Source organism: Arvicola amphibius, chromosome 4 (assembly GCF_903992535.2).
Source record: "Arvicola amphibius chromosome 4, mArvAmp1.2, whole genome shotgun sequence".
In the NCBI taxonomy this organism is placed as follows: domain Eukaryota; kingdom Metazoa; phylum Chordata; class Mammalia; order Rodentia; family Cricetidae; genus Arvicola; species Arvicola amphibius.
Genome location: NC_052050.1, coordinates 32166119 through 32187791, shown reverse-complemented (window position 1 = coordinate 32187791; position 21673 = coordinate 32166119). Strand labels below are relative to the sequence as shown.

General features: G+C 46.8%; 1 protein-coding gene across 1 annotated transcript; it reads left to right on the top strand.

Moving 5' to 3' along the window:
- The first annotated feature begins 407 nt into the window (after positions 1 to 407).
- On the top strand, positions 408 to 20672 carry C4H17orf67 (chromosome 4 C17orf67 homolog). Its single transcript, XM_038325366.2, has 5 exons — positions 408 to 492; positions 4179 to 4343; positions 5243 to 5343; positions 18900 to 19034; positions 20254 to 20672. Exons 1-4 carry the CDS (start codon positions 408 to 410, stop codon positions 19014 to 19016), a joined length of 468 nt encoding a protein of 155 aa, XP_038181294.2. The 3' UTR covers positions 19017 to 19034; positions 20254 to 20672.
- The last annotated feature ends 1001 nt before the right edge of the window (positions 20673 to 21673 follow it).

The window sequence follows — 21673 nt, the reverse complement described above, 5'->3', positions numbered from 1 at the left end:
GATATAACAAAACAACAGTGTTCTACCCAACCACAAACAGCAGAAGAAATGGGAAAAAAATGAGTATGGGCAAAAACCAAAGACAGGACGCCTAAATATTTTATTACATTTACTTATTTACTTATGTGTTTCTGTAGAGACATATGCACTGGGCACAAGGATGCCCTGGCACTCATGTGAGGGTCAGAACTTCAGTTTTTTTTTCACCCTGTATATTCTGGGGATTAAATTTAGGTTGTTAGGCTTAGTATTTGTTTTACTAGCCTGATCCTCCCCACCTCTTATCCCCCCCCAAAGAAAAACAAAAATCGACCTCAAAATACTTAATGTGACAATATGCATATTCCTAAAACAATACTTTAAAATTCCATAGTTCTTTTTTTGAGTATAGTTCTTATTTTATGAGTATGGGTGTTTTGCTTGAGTGGACATCTGTGTACCATGTCCATGCAGTGCCCATGAAGACTATCATCTCTGAAACTGGAGTTTCAGGTACATTTGTGAGACACTATGTGGGTGTAGGGCGGTGACCCCGGTTCTCTGGAAGAGGAGCCAGGGCTTGTTTTGCAGTATTATTTTAACTAGGCAAAGAGATGTTACATTGGTTTCTTCTGCCTTTGTTAATGCTGTAAAGATGTGTTACTTTTATTTATGTTGTATCTGTTTAAGGATGTAAGAATGCGTTTGATTAGTTAAACATGTGTTGCATTTGTTTCACCTTGCCTGCCTAAAGGCATCTGATTGGTCTAATAAAAAGCTGAGTGGCCAATAGCTAGGCAGGAGAGGGATAGGCAGGGCTGGCAGGCAGAAGAGAAGAGGAGAGAGAAGAGAATGAGGGAGAAAGAGAGGGACAGCCTGGGGCAAGAAGTCAGGCAGCAGCCAGCCTGACAAACACTGGAGGAAAGCAGAAAAGCAGGGCGTACAGAAAGAAGCTTAAAAGCCCCAAGGCAAAACGTAGATGAAGAGAAACAGATTAATTTCAATTAAAGGAAAAAAAAAAGCTAGGTAGAAACGAGCATAAGCTAAGGCCGAAGCATTCATAACTAATAAGTCTCTGTGTCCTGATCTGGGAGCTGGTTGGTGACAACAGAAAAAGCCTGGTACAAGGGCTCTTAACCACTGAGCCATCTCCCAGGAGAACTGTATAAAAACAGAAGGTTGCTAACAGCAGCAGAACTCCTTAAACCAAGCCCCATGTTTTGAGAAACGAACGAGCAAATGGATGTGGTGTCGCACGCCTTTTATCCCAGCATGCAGGGAGCAGAGATAGACGGATCTCTGTGAGTTCAGGTCCAGCCTGGTCTACAGAGTGAGTTTCAGGACAGCCGGGGCTAGACAGAAAGACCCTGTTTCAAAGAGAGGGAAGGGGGAGAGAAGAGCGCGTGAGGCATCTTTTACTGACAGTGCGTGATTTCTTTTCCTGTTTGCAGACTGCTCAAAATACCAACCCAGTGGCAGGATATTTCAGTTTAGAAAGTTTGTTTATTTTTCATTTCCTTTTGAGGGCATTTCGGTTTCCTATCAGTCACACAGAATTAGCATAACCGCTGACAACTGGGGGTCAAGTTCTGTTTCCTTTGGAGCTGGCAGGGAAAATGACAACAGGACAGCAGGTCATTTATTCCCGATGGAGAGCTTTATGCAAAGAGAGACCACATTCCTTTTAGTTCTAATTTGTTATGCACCTAATGATTTCTTCACGTGGTATTTATTGACGAATTTCAGAGAACTTCAGCAGTGTGTTGGAGTCTCCCCCTCTTCTATCGAGACAGGGTCGCTGAGATTCAGGCTTGCACTGAACTTCCTATGTGGTGGAGAGGACCTCGAACTCTCTCTCCCCCGTCCTCCTACTGCTACCCAGCAGGACAGGATTCCTACAGTGTGCCGCCACACCCAGCAGGTTTACTGTCTTTAGGAAAATAACCTGAAGTCTGGCTAAGGCTGCTATGGCCTTCCTGGCATTTCCCCCATCCCTGTGCAGAAAGAAGTGGGCTATGGGTGTGTTAGTCAGGTTTTTATCCCTGTGATAGGCTGTCTGCGGGGATCAAATTCTTAAAGACAAAAAGTTTTTTTCAAAAAAAAATTATTTAATTTTTTTGAGATTATAATGTCGTTATATTTCTCTCTTCTCTTTTCCCCTCCAAACCCCCCTGTGTACCCTCTCACCTTGCTCTCTTTCCAATTCATGGCTTCTTTCCCTTAAATTTTTTTAGGTTTATTTTATCATATTATGAATGTTTGACCCGAATGCAGGCATGTGTACCATGTGTGCGCTTGACTGGAATTATGACTGATGTGGGTTCTGGGAACTGAATCTGAGTCCTTGCCAAGAACAGCAGGTGCTCTTAATTACTGATGTTGCCCCAGCCCTGAGGAACGGTTCCTTTTGTTTCGCAGTTTAGGGCAGTTATCCTCAACCTGTGAGCGGTGGCCTCTTTGAGGGTCGAACGACTCCTTCACAGGGGTCGCATATCAGATAGCCTGCATCTCCGGTATTTACATTACGATTTATAGCAGTAGCAAAGTTACAGTTATGAAGTAGCAACGAAATAATTTTACGGTCGGGGGTCCCCACAACATGAGGAACTGTATTAAAGCGTCTCAGCATTAGGAAGGCTGAGCACATTAGAAAGATTTAGGCCTGTGGTGAGGCAGCATAATCGTGGCAAGAGCACAGAGTAGAACAGAGTAGATCATGTGATCCAGGAGCAAAAGAGGAAGAGGAAAGGAGTCAGGTCCCACAGCCCCCATCGGGACCTGTTCTCAGTGACCTTGGAACCTTCCTGTGTTCCAAGGCAGGGTTTCTCTGTGTAGCTCTGGTTGTCCTGGAACTCACGTTATAGACCAGGTTGGCCTTGAATTCACAGAGATCCAAATTCAAAGAGGTCCCCTGTCTCTGCTTCCAGAATACTGGGATTAAAGGTCTGTGCCACCACTGCCCAGCTTTTTATTTTTCTTTTTTTTGAGACTGAGTTTCTCTACACAGCCCTGGCTGTCCTAAAACTCCCTATGTAGACCAGGCTGGCCTTGAACCCACAGAGCTCTGCTTGCCTCTACTTCCAGAGTGCTGGGATTAAAGTCATGCACCACTGTATCTGGACAAGGCTCCACATCTTAAAGGTTGTTCCTCCCAGTACTGGCATTTTGGGGGCCAGGTCTTTAACACGGGCCTTTTTGGGTAGTTGTATGTAAGCTATGGCATGGAGCATAAGGAGAACACACAACGTAAGTGTGGAGACAGACTTAAATTCTCCCCAATATATATGTGTGAACTTGGACTCGGTTTCCCTTCTCTGGATCCTAATTTCTTCAGTTTTAAGAAAGAGATGGCTGATAGTGAGGGGTCACAGCTACTGCAAGTTCATGCTTCTCCCCAGTGTTTCACCACACCCACATGGTGGGTTTATTGCTTCCTTCTCCAAGAACAGAAGAAAGAAGTTAAATGACTTACCAACTTACCTGAAGGAGCAGTGTCTGTGGGGAGTGGGGTGGGGTGGGGGTGAGGGCAAGATTCAAAGGGTGGTCTTTTCTGGCTCCAAAGCCCGAGAGAAAAATCTTTATTCCCTTTATTATGTTCCTTGCTTCTTACCTACCTCTGAAATTATCAGTGTGTGTGTGTGTGTGTGTGTGTGTGTGTGTGAGATGAACTTAGATTTATGACATTTTCCCAAAACCCATTAATCAAATATGCAAATATAAGAGATGATTCCAGCTGGTGAGATGGCTCAGTAGGTAAAGGCACATGCTGACAAGCTTGACAATCTTTGACAACCTGAGTTCAATCCCCAGGACCCACGCAGTGGAAGGAGAGAATTGACTCCCACAAGCTGGTCCCTGACTTCTATAATTGCATGGAACCACGTGAATGCCCTTGTACACACACATCCACACACACAACATAGCTAGATGTCAAAAAAGGGGCAAGTGCTACCCAGTGAGGCAGAAAATAATAAACCAAAGCTTTAGAGAAATATTCAGAAATATTACCAAATGCACTCGGTAGACCTGTTTACGTGAAATGGATATTCTCGAAACCACACTCAGGAGGTCACCTTACAGAGGGAGCATTTCTTGTCTCAGGATGAAAAGTCCCAGGAATTCGGAGGGAAATATTTTTACAGTCATTATTCCAAGCTCAGAGTCAGATACGCTTAACATCACGTGGCAAACTGTGTTAGTGGAAGTCTACACAGCATTGGTACTGACGGGGCCTCTTTTAAGTAGCTGGAACGGGTCTGGGCCGGTCCAGAGGGTTCAGTCAGGGGAGGAGAGGAGCCTGGCCAGCATCATGGAGAAGCTGTTTGTGTTGGTCTTTGCTCTCACCCTCCTGGTCTTCTCCTCAGGTAGGTTCTCTCTCGAAGGACACGGCCTATTTTTGCACTGATGTGATCATATATAGTATACATTAATATTTTGATATGCTTTCTTTTTGTAAAACTAAACTTCTCAGATTTCTATTATTTAGAATTACTTTCTTTGAAAAGACTTAAGATGTTTCTGAGTACTATTTTCAGAAATAGTGACAAGCCTTGAATTACATCTTCTTCTAAGGTTCATATACGATCATGGAAAGCTTGATGTACTTTTATTATGCTAATGTCTTTTAATGTTTGCATGAGGCCCCCCTCCCCATTAATGATTTTGCAATCATACTTTCTGAGTGGAATGAGTGAAGAACGGATTTAACACAGTCTTCTTGTCACGGACAATAGATTGGGAAAGAATATGTTTTTTAAAACTGTAGTCAGGGCTAGAGATCGCTCAGTGGGCAGAGTGCTTGCTTGGCATGTGGAGAAGCCCTGAGTTTAGTCCCAGGCAGGACCATGTTAACAGGGCACGGTGGCAAACAACTGTAATTCCAGCACTCGGGATGATGAGAAGTTCAAGGTCATTCCAACGAGACAGTTGAGTTCAAGGGCAGCGAGGCAAAAGATCTTCTCTCAAAACAAATAAAAATGAGCCACAATAAATAACAACAAGAAAACTATATATTACATAAATGCCCGCTGTAAATGAGTGGATCGTTGCAAGAAGTAAGTAGATTTTTAAGTCCTGAAGCTGTTACTTTAAGTTAACCCTAGTAGAAACAATGTAAAATTTCCTCAGAAATGTCACATCCTTTGGGACAGATTCCTCTTTCTGTTTCACCACGACTGAACTTGCAAGTCCTCCTGGAGCCCTGAGAAGGAGTGTGGGTTCCTGGGCCCGGGGAGCCCTCAAGTCTCTTCCTGATTCTTTTCAGAAGCTTCCCCGATCCTGACAGAAAAGCAAGCCAAGCAGCTCCTGAGGTCCCGGCGACAGGACAGGCCCAGCAAGCCTGGATTCCCTGATGAGCCCATGCGGGTGAGTGCTTGGCTCTGGTAACTGTGTAGCACACTCTGTCTTCTGAATGGGAGTCTATTCTGAAATTAACTGAGTGGGGCTCACTGAGTGAGATGGGGGTTCTGATACAGACAGCAGTAAGACATGTGTGCCCTTCACCCCTGGGAATGCTGGCTCTCTTCATCTACCGAGGACATGGTACTGAAAACAGAGATAGCAGGGTCTATGGGTATGTGGTGTGTGCGCCCGGCATCCCGAGGGGCTGCTTGGCATCTCCCTCCTCTGCTCTGTTTGCTCAGCAGCTCCTCCTGTTGGCTGATGCCAACCTGCTGTCTGCCTCTCGGACCCCGGGGCAGACTGCACTAGTACCCTCAGCTGGCAGCGGTCACCTTGGGTAGAATCTTGGTACCAGCTGCCTCTGGTCGATGCCTTTGTTCTCAGCTCTGCTCTGGGGGTTATGGTTTCTACTTGCCTAGTCTTTCTTAACCAAGGCACCTGGGATAGCCAATATTGACTATGAGCTTAACAGGACCTAGCATTGATTTCAAGACAAGCCTCTGGTATGTCTGAGAGTTTCAAGATGGGTGACCACACCCTAAATGTAGGCAGCAACATTCTATGGACTGGGTCTTAGACTGCATTCAAAAAGAGAAAGCAAGCTGGGCGGTAGCTTTCATTTTTTAAAAAGTAATATTCTTTTATTTATTTTTATTTTTTAAAGATTTATTTATTTATTTATTATGTATACAGTATTCTGCCTTCATGTATGCCTGCAGTCCAGAAGAGAGCAACAGATCTCATCAGAGATGGTTGTGAGCCACCATGTGGTTGCTGGGAATTGAACTCAGGACCTCTGGAAGAGCAGCCAGTGCTCTTAACCACTGAGCCATCTCTCCAGCCCATTCTTTTATTTTTTGAAATTGTAATATAATTACATTGTTCTTCACTTCCTTCTCCTCTCACCAACCCCTCATGTAATCCTCTTTCTCTCAAATTCATTGACTCCCTTTCTTTAATTGATTCACACACACACGCGCACACACACGCGCGCTCGCGCGCACACATACACACACACACACACACACACACACACACACCACTCCTAAATACATAAATTCAACCTGCTTGGTCCGTATAATGTTACCTGCATGTATATGATCTCGGGGTTGACAACTTGGCATTAGATAACTAACTGGGGGGTTTTCCCTAGGAGAGATGGTTTCTCTCCCTCTCAAAATTCCCGGTTGCCCGTAGTTCTTTGTCTAGCTAGGGTTGAAGCCTCACAAGCTTCTCTCTTCCATGTTAGCAATGTCCATTTCTGTTGCCCTTGTTCAAGTCTTGTTTAGGCGGCCATGTTGACTAGACTTCATGGATGCAGCCTCTCTGACATTTCTAGGAGACACAAGCTCACAGCACCCTCCCTGTTCCTCCGGTTCTTATAGTCTTTCAAGTCCCCTCCTCTGCAATGATCCCCGACCCTTAGGTGCAGGGATTGTGCTGAAGATGTATAAGTTGGACTGGCCTTGCCTTGCCTTGCCTTTCCCTTCCCTTCCCTCCGCTCCTCTCCCTTCCCCTCCTCTCCCCTCCCCTCCTCTCCCTTCCCTTCCTTTCCTTTTCATTTTCTCCCTCCCCCTCTCTTTCTTCTTTCTTTTTCCTCCCTCTCTCCCTCCCTCCCTTGTTTTTTGAGACAGGGTTTCTCTGGCTGTCCTGGAATTCACTTTGTAGACTGGTCTGGCCTTTACCTAACAGAGATCCTCCTGCCTCTGCCTCCTAAGTGCTGAAATTAGAAGTGTGTGCCACCCCTGCCCGGCTCAAGGTGCATTTTATCACAACAAGGAAAGTAATTGTACACCCCCCTTTCCCTGCCTTTATTTTGGGTGTTTAGTGCCTTCTGTGAGACGCTGGCAGGCTGGTCCAGCCCCTGTTTTGGGGTCTAATTTGGCTGTTCTGACATTCACTGTATTTCTACCTCATCAAGGGGAAGGTTGATCACAATGTACCAGCTTTGGGTGTCTGGAGGTTATTGTCTGGTGGTATTTCTGTGGTTCTGGTTGGTCTCTTTCCTGGACCCCTCAATTGAATATCATCTCAGCCTCTCTGTCAGATTCTTATGTGAGGTCCACAGGAACCTGGAACCACATTTGCCTTCTCTTATCGTGGACTCAGTGCGCATATTTAAAAGACTTTCATTAGTCTGGGAATGTAACTCAGTGGCAGAACGCTCAGCTGGAATGTGCAAGGCCCTAGATTTGATCTCCAGCATTAAAAGAAAAAAAATTGATGGTAAATACTCCTGGCTCAGGTCAGACTAGATTTGAATCTTTCCGTTCACTTTGTGCCTTCTCTCATTTTTCCTTTGTTTTACATCTACTTATTGAGTGGTGTGTACATTCCTCTGGAGGCTGGAGGACCACTTGTGGGAGATGGGTCTCTCCTTCTGCCGTGTGGGGCCCAGGGACTGAACTCAGGTTGTCAGGGTTGGCAGTAAGCACCTTTACCCCCGAGCCCTCCAGGTAGGCCAGTCCCTATTTCCTTTCTAACTGCATATGTGGGAAGTTCCCTTACCTTACTCTCCACCATTTTCCTCAACTTTCTTCCTGTACCAAGACTGAATCTGAGGCCTTGCGTAAGTAGGACAAACAAACATTCTACCCTTCAGCTCACACCAGTCTTTGAGGGTTTTCTCTGCCAGCACCTGCACCTGGCTGTCTTGAGCTCTGTGGGGCAACGGCCTGGGCCCTTCCTGAAGAACTCTGTAGGCCTCTCCCTGCAGGTGTTTGGACCGTTGAAGCTGTTTCCTGCCTCCTGCAATTGTGCTGCTCTTGGCTCTGAACTCTGCCTTGTATGGTCCTCTCTTGGCTTAGACACAAACTTCTGAGTGTATTCCTTTGCTGACACTGTGCCTACTTCTGGCTTGGGGCCATCGCCACCCCTGAGAACACACACAGCTGGATCTGAAGGCCAAGGATGGTGGCCCTGTGCTTGCCAGCATTCTTGGGGTGCCAGTGAGGTCCCAACTTTGGCTAGGCAGGGTCAGGAGCTTCACAGAGAGTGGACATCATCCAAGGGCCCTTGGCTCCTGAAGAGTCATGCTTCCTTCTCTCTTCCTCTTCCTCCCCCCCCCCCTCTCTCTTGCTCTCTCATTGAGGCAGGGTATTGCAACATAGCCTTGGCTGGTTGGCCTTGAACTCACAGAGGTCCACCTGTCTCTGCCTCCCGAGTATTGGGATTAAAGTGTGCCACCATGTCTGGCCTATATGTGTGTGTTTTGTAAAAGGCTTTGCAAAATAACATGTGTCAGACTGTCTGAACTCCTTCCTCCATATTCCTATTTGGGCCTTGCCTTGGGCTACCTGGAATGGTACCAGAGGAAGGCTGTCTCAGGGTCAGGTAGGACATCTCCTAGCCATCTTTGCAACCTGGTTGAGTTTTGGGCTGCACACATTGTGGAACCATCTAGGAATTTTAAGCGCAGAACTGAGACAATCAAGCCCGCTCCACAGGAACCATTTAGAGGTTCTGTTAGACCTTCAGACCCTGCTGCACATTCGAAACAGGCAGTGACATCGTTGGACATGTATTCCATCTCCTTGTCATGGTACCTGGGAGATGGACAGGTGGACTTTGGCAAATGAATCTAGCTGACAGCTTTTGGGGGAAAGCATGTGCCCCTGGCAACCAAGCCTGGAGACCCACGTGCTTGCTGTCACCGGAGGTAACTGAGATGTTGACTATTGGGGTGATTTTATTTTGCTTCTCACTAAGTGACTAGAGGGAAGAAAGCTGGTTTAGAGAAGAAAGAAGCCACGGCACAGGGTAAGGAGCCGTGCTTTGGGGGAGTGTTAATTCAAAATGAAAACACACACAGAGGCTCACAGTCGCTTCTCATGAACTGTGGCGCGGCATTTGTTCAGAGAAAGGAGCATGGCTGATGTCCAAGGGAGGTAGTTCCTGGAATTCTCTGCCCAGCTGGGTTTGCAGTTGGTTTTGTTGTGTGTGTTTTATCTTCTGCAGTCCCCAGCCACACGCAGCCATCTGTGTTAGTGATTTCCCGGAAGGAGTGATGACTGGCAGGGGGTACACCGTGGGGACCATTGTGGCTGTCAGGAGCGGAAAGTCACCCCTAGACTCTTGGAGCTGTTGTGGTAGTGTAACTGGCTCTGATAGTCATTTATAATTAACTTGGCTCCAGATCTTCAGAGATTTTTGGAGAGTAGGGTCTGAACCCTCTGGAAATGGGATGGGAGCTCCCCAAAGGCTGGTATTCATTTTGGGATGTGCCATTCGGAGACAGGTAGATTTGACTGAGTTGTCATAGTGATTCTTTTGTGTCAGAGGACTTGTAGGTCTAAGGAAGCTCCAGCAAGCACACAGAGGCCAAGACCAGACAGATAACCCAAGCTTGTTTGGAGACAACTGCTTGATGATGGGGCTGTAGGAAGAGAAGGCAGAACGGAAAGCTGTCTGAAGCGGAAATGTCCCCACAGGCTCAGGTTTTGAAGATTTGTTCCTCGGCTGGCACTGAGGCCTGACTGGTGGAAGTGGGTCAGGAGTACACCTTTGAGATTGTACCTGATCTCTGGTTATTGCTCTTTTCTCTCTGTTCCTCAGTTCACCATGATGTGAACAGTCACACACTCCAGCTGCCTTGAACTGAGGTCTTTGCCATGGTTCCCCCACCTTGATGGGTTACATAAACTCTCTAGAATCATGAGCCAAACAAATCTTTCCTAAGTCTTTAAAAAATGTTTATATTGCTGGGCAGTGGTGGCACATGCCTTTAATCCCAGGACTCAGGAGGCAGAGGCAGGTGGATCTCTGAGTTCGAGGCCAGCCTGGTCTACAGAGAGAGTTCCAGGACAGTCAGGACTGTTAAACAGAGAAACCCTGTCTTGAAAACCAAAACCAAACCAAAACCAAACCAAAACCAAAACAACAACAAAAAGATTTTACACACACACACTCACTCTCTCACACACACAATATATCTATATATCTATACTACCTATCTATCTATCTATCTATCTATCTATCTATCTATCTATCTATCTATATGAAGGTCTTTTTTTTCTGAGACAGGATTTCTCTGTGTAACCCTGACTGACCTGGATCTCACTTTGTAGACCAGGCTGGCCCTGAACTGAGAGATCTGCCTGCCTCTGCCTCCTGAGTGCTGGGGTTAAAGGCATGCGCCACCACTGCCTGGCTTATTTATACTTTCCATGGTTTGTATTTTCACATATCTGTGTGGGGATTATGTGCGTGTGAATGCAGGTACCCAAAGAGGTGAGAGGTGACAGTCCCTCGGAGCTGGAGTAACAGGTGGTTGCGAGCCACCTGGCATGGGTGCTGGGAACTGAACTCTGGAAGAACAGTCAGTGCTCCTAACTGCTGAGCTGTGTCTCCCGCCTGTCTTTTCCTCTTCTATGTTGTTTTCTGCCAGGTACTGAGGTCGCAGTGGTGTGGAAGTCACCAACACAAAAATGATTCTGAGCTCCCCCTGGAAGAGCCCCTGGCCTGCAAGAGTGCTGGCCTCCATCTGCAGGGCTGGGCCTCAAGTCTCGCTGCCCAGTGTGGTCCTTAGAAAGCTGCTCAGGCTTCATCTGAGCTCCTCTGACTGGCAGAACGTACGCACACCCTTTAAGCATGGCCCCTGTCTGTGCGATACTCAGCCACCCCGGACACCTTCAAGTTAGGAAGTGTTGCTCTGCAGAAGGCAATGCTTTCATCTCTGCTCCCCGAGGAGGAAAGGGACGGTTAGGTTAGAGGACAACTCTGTGGAGCTGACTCTCTTTTCCTACCTCACTGTGAGTTCCAGGAATCCGACTCTGGTCTCCAAGCTTATGTGGCAAGCTCCTTTCCCCGCTGAGGCGCCCTGGTAGTCAGTTTTCTGTACTCTTGACAAAACTTTAAATAAAAAATTTGCATGTACAGCTTTTAAAGCGGAGAGGAAGTTTTGAAGACAAACTTGGCCTACCCATATTTACATGGGTACCATGTGCATATGTGTACACAGGGCAAAAGTGATGATGTTTCTGAGTGATAAAATTTGGAGCAAAATTTTACTGTCACCTCCGTCCTCTACGCGGTTGCTGTGTTTTCCTTTCTTAGGGCTGCCGTGATGGACTGTGGTATTTAGAACAGTAGTACTTTATTATCCTACAGTTCAGGAGGCTGGGGTTTGAGTCAAGCATTGGTAGAGTTAGCTCCTTCTGGAAGCGTTGAAGAACCGTGTCCCTCCACTGCCTCCTGGTGGCGACTGGTGGTCCTTACCGTTTCTTAACCCATGACTGCCTGACTCCAACCTGCCTGCTGTCACATGGGGGGGGGGGGGGGGGGGGGGCTTGTTCCTTGTGCGATACAGTGTCTCCATTTTCTCCTTTTCAGGTTGGAATATTCTAGTTCTGTTTCTGGTGGCTTTGTTAAAACACCCTGAACAATGTAACTTAGTGGAGAAAGGGTTTATCTGAGCTCTCAGTTCTGGATAGGACCCACCTGAATCCTGTATGATGTCATTTTCGATTGGTAACATTGATAAAGATCCAACTTCCAAGACAAAGGGTCCCCTTTGTATGTTATAAGTAAACATGAATTTAGAGAGCCTGCTATTTAAACAGCCATTTAAAAAAACTTAATGATCCTATGTATGATTTCCACAAGGTCATGGAGCTCATGCTGGGCAGCAGTTAACTTGTCTGCGCCTCTGCTCACTGCAGTCCTGCTGCCATAGCTCGGCCAAATCGTTTAAACTCCCCGAGTCTCAGTGTTCACGGCTAGGAAATGAGGAGCTGGTAACTGCCTATTCGGCTCACTGTGAGGCTGAAATGAGAGACTGTGTGTGAGTGCTCAGCCTAGTGATACCTATGGGTGATTATTAACAACAACAACAACAACAACAACAAAGCCCAGGAAATAATCCTTGAAGGCTTGTTGATGGTGGGTTTTATGCCACACAAACTAGAGTCATCAGAGAGGAGGGAGCCTCAGCTGGAGAAATGCCTCCGCAAGACCAGGTCATAGGCAAGTGTGGAGGGCATTTTCTTAGTGATTGATGGGGGCCTATTGATATTGATAGTGATCAAGCCTATTGTGGGCTGGGCCATCCCTGAGCTAGTGGTCCCGAGTTCTTTAAGTAAGCAGGCTGAACAAAGCCATAAGGAGCAAGCCAGTAAGCAGCAGCTCTCCATGGCCTCTGCATCAGCCCCTGCTTCCAGGTCCCTGCCCTACCTCTTTTCAGTGATGACCCGTAACACAGAATGGTTGAAATCAACCCTTTCCTCCCCCAGTTGCTTTGGGTCACTGTGTTCCATCCCAGCAGCAGTGACCCTGACTAAGACAGCCTTCTGCCTCCTTTCTGCTTATAGAAGGAAAGGCACTGTGCTCTGCCCTGGGGACATCCTAGCCCCAAGCTATCCCTGGGTTCCCTGCTGCCCTTCCAGGGTAACTGATGTTCAATCACCCAGAACTTCTTGTTTCTTTTCAAACCTCAGCACCTTCTCATAAGCGTCTCCATCTGCCGGCAAGGCCCTTGTCCCTCAGCTCCCCCTGACAGCCTCCTCTTCCTTCTGAATGTCACAGTGCTTCCTTCTCTCTTCCCTATCTGCTCTCCCAGCGGACTTACCCTTCCTTATTTGCGCTTTCTCTTTGTCAAGCTTCTGTGACTCATGCTCACCCCGAGTCTACACATATTAAATGGGGACTTCTAGCGAGGAACAATGCCTAAGATTAAAATTGTGCATCATTCCGGGGAGGGTGATGCGATCTTGTGCTGTCTTGCTTCATCTCGCCTGGGGTGGGGAGGTCTAGTGTGCCTGCACTCTGTACAAGACACCTGTCAGTCACTTAGCTTCTTTGGTGGTTTGGATGGGAATGTTCCCACAGGCCGTGTATTTACACACTTAGTCCCCGGCTGATGAGTTGCTTGGAAGGATCAGGAAGTGTGGCCCTGTTGGATTAAGTGTGTTTTTGTTGGAGGAGGTATGTCACTGGGGGTGGGCTTTGATGTTTCAGAAGCCCACCCCAGGCCTACTGTCCCTCTCACCTGCTACCTAGGGATCAGGGTATAAAACTCTCAGCTACTGCTCTAGTGCTATGCCTGCCTGTTTCCTACCAACACTCTGAAACTGTAAGCAAGCCCCCAGTTACATGATTTCTTTTATGAGAGTTGCCTTGGTCACGGAGTATCTTCATAGTAACCACAGTGATTAGGACAGTCCTGTGTCTATTACCGGGTCCATTGCAGAGTTGTGTTTCTCCTTCAGCCAGCTTCACGTACACACAGCCTCTGCCCTTCACCTCACTGCATCCTACCCCAGAAGCATTGTGTCATCTCAAGTCCTCACAGGAAGAAGAGAAGTACGGTCCAATAAGCTGTGTGAGTGTGTGTGTGTGTGTGTGTGTGTGAACATTTGTGCTTTTATGTGTGGAGGTCAGAGGTTAACCTTGAGTATCATTTTTCAGGAGCTACCTACCTCTATCTACTTTGTATTTTGAGGCAGGGTCTCTCATGGGCCTGTAGCTCCTTAAGTAGGATAGACAGGCTGACCAGTGAGCTCAGAGATCTGCTCACTGGGATTAAAAGTGCACACCATTATGACTGTTTTTTGAAAATTGTTCTTATTGAACTATACAGTTTTCTTCACTCCCCTCCCTTTTTCTCCCCTCCTTCTAGCCCACCCCCCACCCCCGTGACTCCCAGATTCCCAGTTTACTCAGGAGATCTTGTCTTTTTCTCCTTCCTATGTAGATCCATGTATGTCTCTTGTAGGGTTCTCTTTGTTATCTAGTTTCTCTGGGGTTGTATCCTGTGGGCTGTTTTTTCTTTGCTTTATATCTATAAGCCACTTATGAGTGAGTACATATTATATTTGTCTTTCTGGGTCGGGGTTACCTCACTAAATATGTTTTTTTCTAGATCCATCTATTTGCCTGCAAATTTCAAGATGTCATTATTATTATTATTATTATTATTATTATTACTGCTGTGTAGTACTCCATTGTGTAAATGTACCACATTTTCCTTATCCATTCATTGGTTGAGGGACATCTAGGTTGTTCCAGGTTCTTGCTATTATGAATAATGCTTCTATGAACATAGCTGAGCACATGTCCTTGTGTATGATTGAGCATCATTTGGGTATATACCCAAGAGTGGTATTGCTGGGTCTTGAGGTAGATTGTTTCCTAATTTTCTGAGAAATCACCATACTGATTTCCAAAGCATATGCCTGGGAGTTTTTTTAATGTAGGTTCCAGGGATTGAACTCAAGATCTCATGCTTGCAAGGCAAGTACGTTACTAACTGTCTGGTCAGTCAGCTTTCTTTCTCATTATTATGGATAATTTCAGTAACTCTCTCCCTACCCAGACCCAGCCTCCCCTGAGACAGGTCCTGCTCTGTGTGGGGGCAAGCACTTTACTGATTGAATTACCTCTCCATCTCTGTAGCATAACATTTGGATTATTCTATTTTATAATTAATTATTGTCATTGGTTTCTTACTTGACCCAGTTTGTAAATTAAACTTCATCCTAGGCCTGTGTGTGTGTGTAGGAAAAAACCATAGTATATGGCAGGCAGTTCAGTTCACAGGTTGACTTTTTTTTTTTTTTTGAGACAGGGTTTCTCTGCAGCTTTAGAGCCTGTCCTGGAGCTAGCTCTTGTAGACCAGGCTGGTCTCGAACTCACAGAGATCCGCCTGCCTCTGCCTCCGGAGTGCTGGGATTAAAGGCGTGCGCCACCACCACCCGGCTCACAGGTTGACTTTTGCAGGCATCCACTAGGGGGGCTGAGAAGGGATCTCCGGTGGGTAGAGAGTCTCTCCTGTGGATAGACAGACAGATGTCCTACTCATCTACTAAGCAATGTTGTATGTTGCATAAACACACTGTCGGAGTGGATTTCTAGGAAAAGGCCCAGAGGGAGGTAATGGGTTGACTCTCAGCCCTACCATCTCACTGGAGATTGAAGGTGGTGTTTTGGTGAACTTTATATTTAATACTTACATTTTTATTTATTTAAAAGATTCAGTTTTTAGATATGCATTTGTGTGCTTGTCTATGTGTGGGCATGCACACATGTGTATGCAGGTGGAGTCCAGAAGAAGGAGTTGGATTCCCTAAAGCAGTAGCTACAGGAAGTTGAGAGCTGCCCAGTAGGAGCTTGGGGAATCGAACTTGGGTCCTTTGCACGGACCGCCTGTGTTTTTAACCACTGAACCATTTCTCCAGTCCCCAGTTTTGATATTTTTATGTCTCTCCTATTAGACCGTTGTTGTCAATGGTTTTAGGAGATGGACAGTTTGTCTCACTTCTGGGTCTCCAGCACCAAACCGGTGATTGGCATTTACTAAGTACTAGTTATGTCTCCGTGCTTCCTGGGATGGGTGGGGGGGGGGGTGGGTGGACTCAGCAGGATAGAACTCTACTGTAGGACCTGGAGTTTATTCAAGATCTCCTCTTTTACCTCATTTAAACTTGTTAGTCCTCTCTTAATCTTTCCAAATTCTCCCATTGCCAGGGAGAATGATGCAAACTCTTTAAGAAAGATGACATTCAGGCTTCAGGGATGTCTTCTGTGATCGTGTTCATGAGCATTCCTGTATCTGGGGATTTGCCTTTCTAGGAAGCTGGGCCACTTTGGCTTGTGTTCCTTCCAGGCATGTTCTTCCTGGGTGCGGATAAATCAGGCTAGCTTGATGCTAAGTATCCTTTGTAAACATGCTTTCATGTTTATCCCTACGAGAAATGTCCTAGGAACCGCATCAGGCTTTCGTTCCCATGGTCTCAAAGACGGTTCAGAATCACCGAGCCGTCTGTTGCCCTTGGCACATGTTGGCTTTCCTAGGGCACGGAGCCTTTGGGGCTCTGGGGCACTTAACTTCTGAGCCATCCTCCAGCTTGTGTGATTACCTTGCTTTGACTAATGAGCAAAAAGAATTCTTCCAAATGTCCATGGATCTGTAATCCCGCTCAAATGTCATAGGAAAGGATGGTGACATCTTGGAAAAAAAGTTCCTGCTTTGCTAGGTTTTGCTGTGTCATGCTTGGGTCAGGTCAGGTTCCGCTCATTTTGCTGTCATGCTAGTCCAGTGAGGGTCTATGTGCGGTTTCCATTCCCATTACTGGGAAATGATTCACTTAAATCATTACAATGGGCATTTGACACGGAACACAAATACCAGTTTTTGTTTTTGTTTAATTTCTTCCCTCCCCAGAGAAGAGAATCTAAAGAAATGAAAACCCGTTTTCCATCTCCCTCTGCTTTCCCAGTCCAGGAACATTTGAGATGCTCATTAATGCTGGGCCATTTCGGACTCGGCCAGTGCAATTGTTGAATTTGTGGTTTCTAGCAGATCTGGAGCTTGGCTTTTCATCTTTGACTAATGACTGCTTTCAGGCCTTTGTGGCATATTCATTTCCCTAACATTTAAAATAAATACTCAAGTGTCATGGAAACCGGTTCTGGCTTTTTTTTTCTTGTTCTCGGTGTGTGTCTATTTTGATGACTTTCCTTCGGGGGTGACCTCAGCCGCTGTGAAACAGATACTGACTTTTGCTTTTATGAACACTTGACTATGACAGCGAGACGATCGGGACAGATGGCGAGGGACCTTCCACCGGGGACGTAGTAGGATCAGAAGCAATCTTGTCATGTACTCATTTGTAGATTTCTTCAGGGAGCTGTACTGAGGCCCAACGGTGCACCAGGCTCTAAGGCACACACTCAGTGTCTTAACTGCGGCTGTTGCCATAAAGAACAAACCAAAGCAAATCCCTACCTGGCTTGAGTAGCATGTGCCCTAGTCCCTAGCTATTCAGGAGGCCTACGACAGAGAATCACCGGAGCCCAGGGTTGGTTTGTTTCTGAGACGCTGTCTCTCTATGTAGCCCTTTCTCCACTTAAACATTATTTTATAGACTTGTTTTTTATTTTACGCACAGGAGTATTTTGCTTGCAAGTATGTCCGTGCGCCATGTGAGGGCTGTACCCCCAGAGGCCGGAGTTTGGATCTGCACATGAAAGAGAACACACGGTGTTTGTGTTTCTGAGCCTGGGTTACTGCACTCAGCGTAATTTTTTCCAGTGCCCAAAAGCAGCAGTCACGACTAAGTAGGTGGCAAGGCTTTACCTGGCTGTGTGTTTTAGGCCCTCGTCAAGAGCGGTGTTACCCTTCCCTCTTTCCCAATAACATTTCTTTTCTTTGGAGACAGGGTCTCATACTAAGCCCAGGCTGGCCTGAAATTCATTATGCTGCCTGGGCTGGCCTTGAATGTATGGCAGTCTTCCTGCCTCAGCCTGTTGTGTGCTGGGATTACAGCTACATAGGTACTACACCACATCTGGCTTTCTGTATGTGTGCACATGTATGGTGTATGTGTATGCATGCTTTCCTGTGCAAGTGTACAGGTACAGTAGAGTAGATGTGTGCACATGTATGGTGTATGTGTATGCATGTTTTTCTGTGCAGGTGTGCAGGTACAGCTGTGTACACATGCAGGCGGAAGCCAGAGGTTCTCAAGAGGTTGCTCTTCACCTTGGAATTTTTTTTTTTTTTGAGACAGGGCCTCTCACTGTCTCCCAGAACTCATTTATTCTGAGAGACTGGCTGTCCAGCAAGCCCTGGGCTCCTTCTGTCTGTCTCATCAGTGCTGGAATTATAGGCACGCGTCACTACCCCCATTTCTGCTTCCTGTGGGGTCTGGGGATCTGAACTCAGCCCTAATCTTGTATGACAAGTGCTTTGCCAACTGCACTCTTTCCCAGCCCCACCCTCTCTTTTAAATTGTTAATGATTGTATTTAGTACTGGCTATAGAGTTCCCAGAGGACATTCTCGAAACACAAAAATCTTAACGTTTAAGCTGGGCCCTCTGTTAAAGGCTTTTCAGTGCTCCAGGAAGGCTCATGTGCTTTAAGATATTTTTGAGCTGGATGGTGTTGGCACATGCCTTTAATTCCAAAACTTGGAAGGCAGAGGCAGATGGATCTCTGTGAGTTTGAGGTTATTCTAGTCTACAAATCGAGTTCCAGGACAGCTAGAACTGTTATACAGAGAAACCCTGTCTTGAAAAACCATATATATGTATAATTATATATATTTATTATATATAAAACATATAATAATTTTGCTATATAAAATTTGATATAGATACATATCAAAAGGATTTAATCTGTCACAAATGCTATATGACTGAATATGTTCATTCTCTCTCAAGGTGAAATGCCACTTTTCTGGTTAACAGTCCTCTGTTTTAGAGTTACTTAAAAATGTTTAAGTGGTTCCATTTCCCACACACTTTGCGGTGATTCCCGTCTCACGATTATAGCGCTCAGGGTTCTTTCAGAGCGAGGCTGACCCTGCAGGCTGTACCATCTGGCTTCTTTTGCTGGCTGGCTTCCCACTGGACTGTGTGAAAGACTGAGGTTAAGAAGAAGGAGCAAGCCTGGCTTGTGGCACACGTCTTTGATCCCAGCACTCGGGAGGCAGAGGCAGATGGATCTCTGTGAGCTCAAGGCTAGCCTGGTCTACAAAGAGAGTTCCAGGAGCCTCTCATTGCTGTGGGTTTGTCTTGTCAGGAGTATGTGCACCACCTGCTGGCCCTGGAGCACCGCGCCGAGGAGCTGTTTCTTGAACACTGGCTGAATCCCCACTGCAAGCCTCACTGCGACAGGAACCTGGTCCATCCCGTGTAAGGACCCGGAGCCGGCTCGGTATGTTCCCGGCCTTTTGTTGGGGAGAATGACGATAGGAAATATGTTTACGGTGGGGAGGTTTCCTGGAGGAGTGTGCTTAGGGGCCAGGTGTCACGCTTGTTGTTTAAGGGGTGGCAAGGGAGCCAGGGAAGAAGGAAAGCAGGGGAGCCTACTGGTCACTGAGAGATCCCAGATGGGGTGCTTATGGTACCCTATTTGCCATCCAGGAAAGATCTATGATATGCATGCAGTTCCTACAACGGCCAGAAGAGGGCATCAGATCCTCTGGGACTGGAGTTACAGCCAGTAGTGAGCCACCAAGAGGGTGGTGCTAGGAATTGAACCTGAGTTCTCAAGCAGAGCAGCTCTTAACCGCTGAGTCATCTCTCTCTGTAGCTCCCTCTCCCCAGTTTGGATGGACTGGAGCTTGCTGTGTCCATCAGGCTAAACTTCAACTCAAAGAAATCTTACAGTCTTTGTCTCCATCAAGCTAAACTTCAACTCAAAGAAATCTTACAGCCTTTGTCTTCTGAGTGCTAAAATTGAAGGCATGCACCACTGTGCTTAGCCCTCTCTAGGCTTTTACAGACCAAGCAGGACAGGGCATAACCGGGTGGTTGATTATGTGTGGTCATGAGCAATCTCCGCACCTTTGCTGCTGAGTATTCTGTGTGACTGTAATGGCACAGGGATGTCCCTTCAGAATGTCACCCGGGAGTTTTTCCAGTTCTGTCATGGACTGTCTTATTACCCTGACGTCATCAATGGCCTGGCTCCAAAAAAGAAAAAAAAAAAAAAAACCAAACCAAACCAAACAAACAAAAACCCCCGGAGTGCTTACTGCTCTTCTAGAGAGCTTGACTTCAGTCCCAGCACTCACGCCTGGCAGCTCACAGCCATCTATACAACTCCAGCTCCAGGAAAGTCTGACGCCCTCTTCTGGCTTCCTGGCACACTGCATCCATACACATATATGCACACACAGATGCACATGCACATAAATAAATAAAATAAATCTTTCAAAATTGGTGCACACAGAAGGAATTTTCAGGAAATAACAGCTGGTAGCTCCTTCTTTCTCCTCTTTCTTCTTCTTCACCACCTCCACCCCCGCCATTCCCACCCCCCTCACCACCCTCCTATCACCATCCCCCCCATCACCACCCCACCACCTCTACCACCTCCACCCCACCCCCACCACCATTCTAAAATTATTTCCTCCTTCTTTCTTCTCCAGCAGGTTTCCAGGCAGTGATCTGGAGGCTGCTGGGACAGAGAGAAGCTTGTCTGGAACTGCAGAAATGAGGCCTTCTGACCTCAGGAACTTGCGGCCCTTTGTGGGAAGGCCAGAAGTGGCCTTCAGAGGGAATGACAAATATATATTCTGCTCTGTTTTACTAACCTGCCCACATCGTGAAAACCAGCAGCTTGAATCACAGGGCCCTGAGAGCCTTCCTACCAGTTTGCAAGTAGGCAGAGCCCCAGTCCTCCCGAGAAGGATGGAGCTGGGGGCTGCAGAACAGGCCTGGGGCGGGGTGTCTGCCCTTTGGGCTTTCTTGCCCAGAGGGGGGAAGTGCATCACTGAGAGCTGCTGAATTTGGGGTTCTCTGCTTTTTCATTTCTCTGCTACACTAATAAAGGCCGGTGTCTAATCTTTCTGTGTGTCTCTTTTCCTACTAGGAGAGTACTACAGATTTCTTTCCTTATTCACCTTTGTAAACCTAGTTCCAAATAGTGTACCACTATTTTTTAAAGGCTTATTTAATCTTAGTTTATATGTGTGAGTGTTTGGCTTCATGTGTGTATGTTCACCATGTGCTGGGGTGTTGGGAGCTGTGAACCACCAGATCGTGAATTTCTTGTAAACAACTTGTTTTCCCCTGATCTGAAAACTAAGAGCTTGAATCACAGGGCTCCTGAGAGCCTACAGCTGCTCTGAGCACGAGACCCTCAGGAGTTCCTGATGGCAGGGGAATGGTTTCTGGTGCATTTGGCTGGGGCGTGGCTATCCCTATATAAGCTGCCCCTGGACACAATAAAGGGGGCATTCTTTGGGCATTCTGTCCGTGAGTCTTTGTATGTCTCAATCTCCAGCCCCTTGCCTGGTTCACGAACAGTATGGCGGCACATAGCGTGCAGATGGGCATGGTGCGCCACACTGGGGAAGACCAGAAAGAGGACATTGATCTGGAACTGTAGCTACTAGAGAGCTGTGAGTCACCATGTGTGCGGGGGGGGGGGGGGAGGGGGATGAATAGGGGAAGGGGGGGAGAGGGAGGGGGAGGGAGGAGGGGGCTTGAGAACCAAAACTGGGTTCCCTGCAAGTGCAGAAAATGCTTTTAATGACTGTGCCATTTCTCCCTCCCATAAACTGTTCTTTAAATATGTGAATGGGGCCTGGTGAGATGGCCAAGTGGGTGAGTGTGCCTGCTGCCAAGACTGACAACCCGAGTTTGGTCCCCAGGACCTGCATGATGAATAAAGAGAACTGAGTCCTCTACATTATCCCCCGGCTTCCACAAGCATGCTGGGGCACGCACACAGCCACTCACAGGAATGGATAGAATAGATATGTGCGTGAAATAAATAAGAATGCAGGGAAGATATCAGCTCGAGGTCAGCCCAACAGGACCATAACTCAAGACCAAATACATACC

Coding starts and splice junctions, on each gene's coding strand:
- C4H17orf67 (XM_038325366.2), top strand. CDS start 408: ATGGGTGTTTTGCTTGAGTGGACATCTGTGTACCATGTCCATGCAGTG. Junction 493..4,178: donor CTCTGAAACTGGAGTTTCAG/GTACATTTGTGA, acceptor AAACTGTGTTAG/TGGAAGTCTACACAGCATTG. Junction 4,344..5,242: donor CCTCCTGGTCTTCTCCTCAG/GTAGGTTCTCTC, acceptor GATTCTTTTCAG/AAGCTTCCCCGATCCTGACA.